The sequence below is a fragment of the Juglans regia genome, chromosome 10 (genome assembly GCF_001411555.2).
Source record: "Juglans regia cultivar Chandler chromosome 10, Walnut 2.0, whole genome shotgun sequence".
NCBI classification, from domain to species: Eukaryota; Viridiplantae; Streptophyta; class Magnoliopsida; order Fagales; family Juglandaceae; genus Juglans; species Juglans regia.
The window spans coordinates 4082761-4094924 of record NC_049910.1 but is presented as its reverse complement, the minus strand read 5'-3'; the positions used below and the strand labels follow the sequence as shown (position 1 = coordinate 4094924).

At 28.2% G+C, this 12164-nt stretch overlaps 1 protein-coding gene across 1 annotated transcript; it reads right to left on the bottom strand.

Annotated features, from left to right (window-relative positions):
* LOC118349587 lies at positions 1-6607 on the bottom strand. The gene is made up of 3 exons (XM_035694792.1): positions 4460-6607; positions 3340-3610; positions 1-128 (listed from the first exon to the last, which is right to left on the bottom strand). Exons 1-3 carry the CDS (start codon positions 6605-6607, stop codon positions 1-3), a joined length of 2547 nt encoding a protein of 848 aa, XP_035550685.1.
* Between the last annotated feature and the right edge of the window lie 5557 nt (positions 6608-12164).

The window sequence follows — 12164 nt, the reverse complement described above, 5'->3', positions numbered from 1 at the left end:
CTACGCGCCAATTGGAACAAGTGACTCGGTAAAGGCAAACACGATGGCTTTTGCAATGAGATCGAAGAATGGATGGGTGTAGTAAACCCTAAGACCGTCGCCACAATTGCTCGGGTGGTATTTGTTTCCTGAATGAAAACGCGATAGAAAGATGTTAACTTAGGCCCCGTTTGGATTTGGAAAACGTTTTATCTCATCTCATTTTATCATTACAATTGTTAAATTCTCACATAAAATATAATAAACAATTCAATTTTTTCAAATCTTAAAATAATAATAATATTTAAAAATAATATTCTAATAATATTTTATTCAACTTTCACCATTCATCTAAAATATCTCATCTCATCTCTAAATCCAAACCATCCTTAATTATGTGGTAAAGGGATCTCCGGTTCGTGTTCAAGAACCGGAACAAATGGGCCAACAATTATTAGTGCCTGGCCAAGCGCGGCTTGGGAGCATTTATTTATTTTTTCGGTCACACAGGTTTTGCGAGGGTTGAAAATCCAGACTCAAGAAGCAATGAGATGAGATGGTTTTAAATGAGTTGAATAAAATATTATTTTTTAATAATAATATTATTTTGATATTTAAAAAAATTAAATTGTTTATTACATTTTGCATGAGAGATTTGAGAAAGTTATAATGATGAGATGATATGATATGAGATGGATTGAAAGTGTTTTTATATCCAAACGACACCTTAATTAGTCGACTAGTGTTACCTATCTTTACAATTTTATGTATAATATTTTATATATTAAGTGACGATCTCATTTTATTAATTTTTTTCTTTTAATTGAAATGTTAAATTTTAAATTTTTAAATTTTCATTATTTCAATAATTAATAGGTTAGCACGTATGGTTTTTTTTTTTTTTTTATGCAATCTCCATATTAATTACTTTATATAGAAAAAACTAGTTTTATAAAACTTGTTTGTGAATTAAATACTTTTATAGTATATATAATATCATTCAAATGATAAATTTACATTTATTAAAAATAGAATTCAGAAAATAAGCTATAATTCTGAAATACATATATATATATATATATATATATATATATCTCTCTCTCAATCAAACGTTACCTGATGCAACTACGAATAGCATCCATCCTCTCATTATTGGATTTTCACATCTAGCTCGATGAAAATGATGTGCAAGTTATAAAATAGGCCTATAATATTCATTAATTTATGTGTGAGACTCTCGAGTACGTACGACGTTGAATATTCAATAAGAGAGTCTGTGACTCTGCATGCACAAGTAGCTAGCTAGGTTGTCACTTCTAACATCGTAATTAGGTCACTTTAATAGCATTCTTCTAAGTTATATAAAAATTCATGACGAGTTGGTAATTAGTCTTTATTAAATTACTAGCAGTGGATCTACGTGCGATGCACGTTTGCCCTGTGTTAGATTATTCTAAAATATAAACATCTAGTGTAGAAGAAGAGAAATTAATGATAAGGTCTATGAAGATAACATAATTAATTGTTTAAGCAAATTATAATTGTTTAAAGTCTCTGATAATAGATTTAGACAGACTATATGTTTAAGCAAGTCAGGAAAGTGAATATTACATAATTGTTTTTTTGGTACTAAAAGTGAAGTCTGAAACAACTAAATATTACATAAAGTAAAGTCTGAAACGACTAAATATTACATAATTGTTTCTTTTGGTACTAAAAGTAAAGTTTGAAACAACTGAATATTACATAATGGATTCAAAGTGGTGTGTTCTCCTCATTCACAGTATTGTTCTCCTCATTCGCAGCATTTATGGAGAGAACGTTGAAGTTTTTGTGACGTTGTTTTTGGAGTTGATCTAAATCTGCACCCAATTGTATGATCCATTTTTTTGTTGAACATAATTTTGCAATATTTTGGATATACGGTAAATGTTCCTGTATGGTGAATAAATTTAATGTAAAATATATTTTTAATAACTTCCTATTTGAATATCTAAAATTAAAATTTTTTAAAATATAAATTGGAATTTGAATAAGTTGGTTACCTCTCCTGTATGTTCCATTAGTTCGATTGCTGTGCAACCTAGAGCTTCTTCTGCGATTTTACCGAACATGACAGCTCCTAGTCGTCCATTACCATCGTCAACTTCGATGTAAGCTCGACAGCTATATAAACAAACTATATTTTTTAGTCTGAATGATTAAGCAATAATTTAAATATAATATAAAATTGATTAAAGGAACATTTACGACGTAAAATATGAATATAAGATGTATACCGTGGTTGTGCATTACTCATGTATTTGCAATGATAACATTGAAATTTTTCATTTTGTTCATATCCAGTCCCCTTTTTACATCCAATGCAGGACATGTAGAAGAATATTTGATGGAGATCAACCACACAAATAGTTGCTTTAATCCAAAATTTTGCTTTCTGCATTAATTTTGCAACAGATATATATTTTTAGTGGTTGTAAATAATATGTAGTCTTAAGATAAGGTTAGAAATGTACCGTCATTGGCTGTAATGATTTAAGAAAACCAGCAAGATCATCAAGCTTAATTATGTCTTTCATGTCAACATTTGATGCCGATGCTGATGCTGATGCCGTTGTGTGATGTAGATTTTTTTCGACGATTTCTTCAAGCAGTGCATGGTTTAGCATTGTCCTAAATATTTTTAGAATAATTTAAAATGAATGAGAGAAATAATGGAGGAAAAGATATAGTAGGTACAAATTGTATATGTATATAATAAAGTAAGAAAGAATTACCATTGACATAATGGAGTTGCAGCAGGGATGACAGGATTTAAGGTAAATATACTTGTTGGTTGAGACGAAAGAGAGAGACCTATATTATAAAGAAAAGATATTTGTTAGTAGATAATAACATTCTATTTTTAATAAATGTTGATATTATAAGTTGTGTGATATACCATTGTATGAACCAACTTTTATACGTGTTGCGAGTAGAGTTGGCTTAGCTTCAATAATATCAGAGATTGTTCGGCATTCACCATCCACAAATCGACTCCACATAGTCAACCATATGGGCATTAGGCTGTAAATTTTAGGAGAAAATATTTAAAAGTGTAGCATGATGAAATAGTATTGAAAATAAGTTAATTAAAGAATTTATAAATATCACATATATAGTTGAGAAATCTTTTTTACCTCTGGTCGATAACATATATTTCTTGAATTTTTGTTGGCCCATGTTTTGAGGTAATTTCTCTAGGAGGTTTCATGTATATTGCGATCGCCAGAATAGCTGTCCAATTATGTAAAAAAAAAAATTGTGAAAACTGAATAAGAATATCAAGATGTACGTTAAATATATCGATGTGATATTTACCTATTTCAGTTCCAGTGTCTTTGTACTCATGCAGATTGGTGAATGGGATAATATCATATTCTGGTGGTTGTAATTCCACTTCATTATCTTGAATGTTTTCGATGATTGTTCTTGAATTTAAGATCCACTGGTATTCATGCGCTTCAATTCTATGCCTGGGATCTAAAGGCTTAACATAAGCATTACTGATGTAGTAAGACCGGAAGATGTGCAACATGTCATTACGTAGGTCTATATCTTTGCCGAAAATTGTTGCTTGTAGTCGGTTGCCCTGCATAATATTGTATAAATGAATAGTTATTTCTATTCTATTGATTGTAAAATAGTATTTATTAAATATATATAAGATTTAATCTGAGAATATAGTTAGAATGAATCTATGCTGTAAGGGGAAAACATATTTATTTTGGATATATCATGTGAAGGAATATAATATAAATATTAAGTATATTTTTGCAAGAATGATAATGATATCAATGTGTTACCTCAGGGTCTATCAATGTCAGATTTTGATATTTTGTCGGTGAATGTTGTGCAGTACGTTTGGGAGATTTGTCTGACACAATCATCTTGATGCTCCAATTTTTTGTACTTGGAGTAATGTCTTTGATTGAGGTATAGATAGTCCGCATGTTGAAGCCTACTTATAAATGAAGAGAAAAAAAATATTAGTTTAAACAATTGAATTTAAATAAGACAATTTCAATAATAGAAAAACAGGAAGTTCTGAAAATTACATAATGGAAAAACAAATTGTATTTAATTGAGAGGTATATATTGAAATTTGATTACTTACAGAAGTTTATGATGGATATGCTAGTGTTAATAATTCTTTATAAACAATATTATTTGTTTCAGCTTCTTCACAATCTTGAGTTGATACTGGTCTTATAAGAACCTTTACTGAAGCAGAAGTCTTGGCTCTTGATAGTGCTACATAGAGTTGGCCATGACAAAATATAGGTTGAGGCAAGTATACACCAACAAAATCTAATGTCTGTCCTTGTGCTTTATTTATTGTCATTGCAAAACTTAATCTGATAGGAAATTGTGTTCTTTTGAATGGAAAACCACTATTGTCGTCTGCATTTGGCAAGAAAGGAATTCTTGGTATGAAAACTCTTTTTCCGGTGTGGTGACCAACTGCAATTTCAGCATCAATGATATTTCGTTCAAAGTTGCGACAAATAAGACGTGTTCCATTGCATAAACCTTCTGAAGGATTGACATTTCTGAGTAACATGATGGGACAATTTTTTTTTAATAACAGCTCATGAGGTGGAAGTCCATTTGGTGTCAATGTATTTAAAAAATCCTCCATGATTCCTTGTTCTGATGTATCAATCGTTTCATCGAAGCTATAGTATTGTGTAACTGTACCAGGAAATCTTTGAATAAGTATTGTATTTATCTCATCGACAGAGTTGTTCTTTGGTGTCAAGATAGCTCGATTTGTCATTTCGGATAAATTTTCTGAATAGCTGCCAATATCTTGGAAGACTGCATCGATCAGATCATCTAAAGACTCCACATCATTTCTGTAAGGAATGAGCATTTCATTGGGAATTTTGATCTTATTCTCAATTGTGATTGGTGTTGTTCCATTTCCGACCTGAAGTAAATAATTTGAGAAGTTTGGATCGAATCTTGCTCGCATATTCTCACTCAACCTAATCTTAGTTAAAGTAGACCACAAATATGACGATGCTAAACTGGCATTAACTTCTTCTTGTCTTGTGCCTTTCCGAATCACAGGTAAGACTTGACGAAAATCTCCACCGAATACGATAATTTTTCCACCAAATGGTAATCTTGAATCAGTTATGTCTCGTAACATTTTATCCAATGCTTGCATACATTCTTTTCTAGACATAGGTGCTTCATCCCATATGATTAGCTTTGCAAGACGTAACAATTTGGCAAGAGCACTTTGTTTGCTTACACAACAAGTACTATTTTTGTCAAGATCTAATGGAATTTTGAAGCGTGAATGGGCTGTTCGACCTCCAGGTAAAATAGATGCAGCAACACCAGACGATGCAGTTGCAAGAGCAATTAAGTTTCTTGATCTTACTGTAGCGAGAAGTGCTTTATATAAGAATGTTTTCCCTGTTCCGCCCGGACCATCAATAAAAAATGCAGCAGATTCATTTAGAAGGACTTTCTGCAAAATTGATTCATATGCGTGTTGTTGTTCAGAATTAAGACTCATCGAAGCCATAAGATCTTCTTCTGGTATTGAAACTGCAAATTCATCATTTATTTCTCTAGCTTCAGTTTCGTTCTGATCAAAAGAGACATCATGTTCTATTAAGTGAAACATGTTTATGTCTTTTCCCATCGATTCAAGTGTAGAAGAGATGCTTCGTAAGACTTTTGTCCTAATATCTGCTGATGTTGCAACACTTGTTTGGAAATCACTTGACATATCTTGTTCAAAATATTCCCAAAGTTCTCTAGGATTTGTTGGATTACAGTATACTAAAATTGTTGCAAATAGCCGTCTTAAACTGTGTGGTATTTGGTATAAGGAAGCCTCTTGCATACAATCTTGCAAACTGGTATCTCTTTGTAACAAACCATGTAATGTAGCTGCTTCACGAAAGGTTGGTGCAGTGACGTTGCCAACTGTTTTGATGTGGTCAAATGATAAAGGGCCTCTTATATGATTTAACAATATCCGTAAGTAATACCTTTCACCTTCGAATGGACTTGCTGTAACAATGCGGCCTATAACAGTTTTCTTCTTTCTTGGAGTCCATATTTTGTGTTGTTGGTTCCAAACAAAAGCTTCAGGAAATTCTTTGTACAGTAGTTTTCGTGCATTTTCATTAGTTTGATTTGTTGAAAAGAATTCAGTCAACATTGATTTTGCCGTAAAATCAGATCTCAGAATATTGTTAAGGTTGTCATGTGCATGAAAAGCTACCAGATGTTGATCTTCAAGATGTAGATGTAAACTGTAAACTGATGGATGCATTTCATTAAGAATAAAACCGTATATTCTCCACATAGCTTCTGGTGGAGCGATCCATCTGGCTGATTGAAATTGTTGGATTTCATCTATATCTTGGATGTTTTGTCCAGGAATCAAGTTGAAAGCAACACGATCATGACCTTTATAAATGTACTTATAAAGGTATTTGACTGCTTTGATTGTTGAGCAAATTTCTACATTCAAGTGACAATCAAATTTTGCGAGGAGATATGGATTATGTGGAACAATCCAACGGTTATCTAAATCTGTACCTCTGACTTTGACAGTCATTCCATTATCACAACGTTTGTACTGTGGAAAACAATCGATTCCAACGGTTGTGTTAGGTACAAAACCTTTTGGAAAGTGGTTTTTACAACTGCCATTTGCTTTCATACACACATTGTTCGGATTCAGTACTCCACAGGGGCCATGCATCATATGTCTTTTTACTGTCTTGTATAAATGTAGATTTTTTTCTCTGTCTGGTATTTCTGCTGATACAATTTCATCAAAAGATTCTGGAGTATAGATTTTCCAATCTCTTTGTAGTATGATCAAGAAATGTGCATGTGGTAGTCCTCTTTTTTGATGTTCAATGACGTATACGTATGCTGAAACTTTCCCAAATATCTCCCGTTTGAATAATTCATCCTTCAGTTCTTCTAATTTTGCTCTAAAGATACGTGCAATCAAATCAGGACGATTTTGTGCTTCTTCTTGTGGACCCAATTCATCTAAAATTTCTTTCCAACTTGGGTTGCATGTCATGGTTAAAAAGATGTCCGGTTTTCCAAAGCGTTGGACTAAAGCCATTGCTTCCATATATTTCTTACGCATATCTCTTGGACCTCCAATAAAAGAAGAAGGCAGAATGATGCGTTTACCAACTTTAGAAGCATTGCTTTGTCCAATTGATAGACTGTCAACAATTCCTTGATATACTTCAGATCGAATCTCTTGTTGCTTATTACGAAAATAATCCAATCTTGACGTCTCAATTTTTACGTACATATCAACAACAAACTGCTGTAGTAAACGGCCCGAGAATAGTAAAATAGATTTTGTATTTTTCCTAATTTGAAGTTTGTAGCAATAGTACTCGCGACATGAGACAACCTGTTGTTTTCTGTTTTTTTTCAGCACTGTAAGATAATAAATTTAATAAATTAGAAATGTAACATTGTTATATTAGAACAATTAAAAGTTAAAAGAAGAATTATTATTTTAACCTTCTTGTTCCTTTATAAGCAGTTGTTCTGCTGATACTGATTGTTGAGGGTCGACTGATGCTCTTGTTACTTGTTGTGGTAGTCTATCACCTTTCTTTATTCTTAATATTCCTTGGTGCCAACCAGTATCACCAAAAGGAAATAACAATGGATACTGCAGTGGATCATAACAGCCAAAATAGTATTGGACTATATGACTTCCACCTGCATGATTGAATACCACAATATTTCGTCCTCTCAAATGTTCTGAATCATCATCTTCAATCCAAATAACTGCTACTTGAGAAGCTGACGGAGTGTTAAAAACACGCTGATCCAAACCCACATCTGATCTGATATGAATTTTGTGATTTTCCAAATTGGGCAGATCTCCAAGAGTTCGAAAGAATGTTGAGTATGGATTAACATGAAGAATATCCATAAGTTGAGCAACAGTTGATGAATCCAATCTTCCAATGTCATAAACACGATTGTCCAATTCATGTTCGGTATCATAAAAATATAATTGTAGATATGAAGGATGTCCATCCAAAGGAGTCAAATCATTAATATAATGATAGATTTGACCTTGAGCTCGAAATGTGTAAATACCTTTGTTCCTTCTACACAAATCTCTATCAAATTTAACTCCAAATGATGTGAAAGCAAATTTGTTATTGTATGTGCGAACATACGTAAGAAAGTTGGTTGATTCAACTGTGTTGGAAGTAAACAAATGGTAAAGTTGTTCTGGAACATCATTTGTAGTTAAAGAGATTGTTCCATCGGCACAACAAAAACCTTTTGTTTCATGTTGAAATCTTTTTGCTTCACAAAATTTACAGAATGGTACTGATGGTAAGAGAGTTGCCTCAAATGGCATTGTTTGTAATATTTTCCTATGACCAGCTGATTGTTGATGTTGATTTCCTATGGAAGAAAGATGAATCATAAAAGTGAGGTAAATGTTTAAAGTTGCTATAGTTTCAAATGGTGGTATCATTGAATGAAGTTGTATATAAGAAAGGAAAAGAAGGAAAAGAAATACGATTTAATTTTATACATCTTTCTTACCCCGAAATAGAGATTTTGTTGATGTAATTTCAACTGTGTTTATTTCCTGATAGAGTGCTCCAGAACTACCAATATTAGAGCTATAATCGAATTGTTCAACGGAGGATATATCACTGGTTCCAGCTCCGGCACGAAAAGTGCGTTGTCTTTTTGTACAATATGGCCTGACTTCTTCATTATTGTGTACGGATTCTATATGATCTCTCAACATATTTGTTTCGTCCTCAACGATTGGTTGGGAGAAAAATTGTTCTTCATGTTGAGTAGTATCATTCGTAAAATTCCTTTGTTGTAGATGTTTTTCTTTCTTTTTTTGTCGTATATGTTCTCTTTCTTCTAAAGAAAGAGTCTCATATAAATTGTTTATCTTAGAATGTTTTGTAGTACCCTGGGAATCATTTTAAACAAGAATCAAAGTTATAAGAATATCGAAGAATTAATTAATCATATAATGATAAATTTGTACTAATTTATTAATATAAGCTTACCACTTTTCATTTATATATGGAATGAAATAATTCTTCTCGATAATTGGATAAAAGAGAAACTCATAATGATGCAAATTGAAAAACCTTTTTAATCTAAGTATGTATTCCAACAGAATAAAACAACCTATTGAAAAAGATATATTTATAACATTGTTGGTTACCTTGGTAGTCTTGATAAAAGACTAAAATAACTCAGTCAACTCAGCAAATTTAACGAAGCTGTAAAAAAGAAATAATGAAAATTAGAAATAAACCACCAATAGATATAGAAAATATATAATTGTTATAGCATGAATTGCTGATGAAGAAAGTAGAAATAAAAAACTTACAGTTAAATTAAATATTTAAACAAATAAAAGGAAACAACAAATTTTGAAATTCATGAAAATGTTATATTTTGTTTGCAAGTTTTTATATATATTTTTTGTCTCAAGTTTTTGTCAAATTCTTTAATTAAATTTTTGATTTTTAATAATTTCAACATTTTAGTAATAGATTATGTATAATTATATGGGTAAAACTGTAATCAGAATAAATTATGAGGTTTTTAATTTAGATATAAATAGCAAAAGGAAATAAAATTTGCTTAGTAGTAAAATAATAGTAAAAGAAGTATAATTATATAATTATAATTTAAAAATATTTTAACAAACTTTATTATTAATATTCATAAAATTTTTATTTCATTATGTTCTTGAAGCATATTTTAAAATACAAGTTTATGCACAATATTAATTTTATTGAATGTGTACTTTATTTTATTAAATTATTTAATTAAATTTTTGATTTTTAAAAATTTCAATATTTTACTAATTGATTATGTATAATTATATGAGTAAAACTGTAAATATTGATGTAAGTATTTACATATAGAACTAAATTTGTCGGTAGAATTTCTTGTCTCAAGTTTATATATATAAAAACTTTCATTAATACCACTACTAAAATTTCATTTTTTAAAATCTAATAATTATTTAATCAGAAAGTATATCTTTATTATTTACAAACTTTATTACTAATATTCAAAAAATTTTTATTTCATTTGTTCTTGAAGAAATATAAGTTTGTGCACAATATTATTTTTATTGAATGTATACTCTATTTTATCAAATTATTTAAATAAATTTTGGATTTTTTGAAATTTCAATATTTTACTAATTGATTATATATTTATGAAATTATTTAAATAAATTTTGGATTTTTTAAAATTTCAATATTTTATTAATTGATTATGTATAATTATATGGGTAAAACTGTAAATATTAATGTAAGTATTTACATATAGAACTAAATTTGTCGGTAGAATTTTATGAGTAATTTTATAACAATTTTTAAATTTTAATATTTTAACAAACTTTATTATTAATATTCATAAAATTTTTATTTCATTATGTTCTTGAAGCATATTTTAAAATACAAGTTTATGCACAATATTAATCTTATTGAATGTGTACTTTATTTTATTAAATTATTTAATTAAATTTTTGATTTTTAAAAATTTCAATATTTTACTAATTGATTATGTATAATTATATGAGTAAAACTGTAAATATTGATGTAAGTATTTACATATAGAACTAAATTTGTCGGTAGAATTTCTTGTCTCAAGTTTATATATATAAAAACTTTCATTAATACCACTACTAAAATTTCATTTTTTAAAATCTAATAATTATTTAATCAGAAAGTATATCTTTATTATTTACAAACTTTATTATTAATATTCAAAAAATTTTTATTTCATTTGTTCTTGAAGAAATATAAGTTTGTGCACAATATTATTTTTATTGAATGTATACTCTATTTTATCAAATTATTTAAATAAATTTTGGATTTTTTAAAATTTCAATATTTTACTAATTGATTATGTATTTATGAAATTATTTAAATAAATTTTGGATTTTTTAAAATTTCAATATTTTACTAATTGATTATGTATATATGGGTAAAACTGTAAATATTAATGTAAGTATTTACATATAGAACTAAATTTGTCGGTAGAATTTTATGAGTAATTTTATAACAATTTTTAAATTTTAATTCAACTATAAATAGTAAAAGGAAAACAAATTGTTTAGTAATAAAATAATAGCAGAAGAGGTATGATTAATATTTATAAAATGTTTATTTCATTTTGTTCTTGAAGCATATTTTAAAATAGAAGTTGTAAAATTCAATCATAATATTCAATGACTCAAGGAGCATTGAAAAAATTCAGAATATTTTATTTTTATATTATTCTCACATTTTTCATTATTAAAGTAAATCTCTTTTATTTTGAAAATTCTAAAGATATTATAATGATAGAAAATCATTTAGATAAAAAGATTTTAGTTAATTAAAAATATTATAAGATTTAAATTATATTAAAAACTCTAATTATTTACACGATTTTAATTTTTTAAAATATTTAATGAAATTCTATCATTTATTTTACTGTTTAGAACTATTTATTACTGTAATTGTTTATTATTATTCACGAGTAATGTTTAGTACTGTTTATTATTGTATCACATACTACAGGACTGTTAATTACTATTTATACTGGTTAGTAGTATTTATTATAAAAAAATCTTCATTACCTTTTAACACTCTACATTTCATATTATTTTTAATTTTTATTATTTTTTTATCAAATATTTATTATATGTATAATATTTATTATAAAATTTTTATTTCATTTTGTTTTTGAAGCATATTTTAAAATATAAGTTTATGCACAATATTGATTTTATTGAATGTATACTCTATTTTATCAAATTATTTAATTAAATTTTCGATTTTTAAAAATTTTAATATTGTACTAATTGATTATGTATAATTATATGGGTAAAACTGTAAAAATTGATGTAAGTATTTACATATAGAAGTAAATTTGTCGGTAGAATTTTATGAGTAATTTTATAACAATTTTTAAATTTTTTTTTTCTATAAACATGCATATGTAACTAATAAGATATAACATTTAAATATGTTGGAATAACATTTATTTTGAAATTATAATTTAATACAGCTCAAAGTTCAAACAGAATAAATATTGAATAAATGATATTAAATAAATAATTTAAAAGATTC

Coding starts and splice junctions, on each gene's coding strand:
- LOC118349587 (XM_035694792.1), bottom strand. CDS start 6,607: ATGACTGTCAAAGTCAGAGGTACAGATTTAGATAACCGTTGGATTGTT. Junction 3,611..4,459: donor GTCACCACACCGGAAAAAGA/GTTTTCATACCA, acceptor AATATTATGCAG/GGCAACCGACTACAAGCAAC. Junction 129..3,339: donor AGACACTGGAACTGAAATAG/GTAAATATCACA, acceptor GTTTTCATTCAG/GAAACAAATACCACCCGAGC.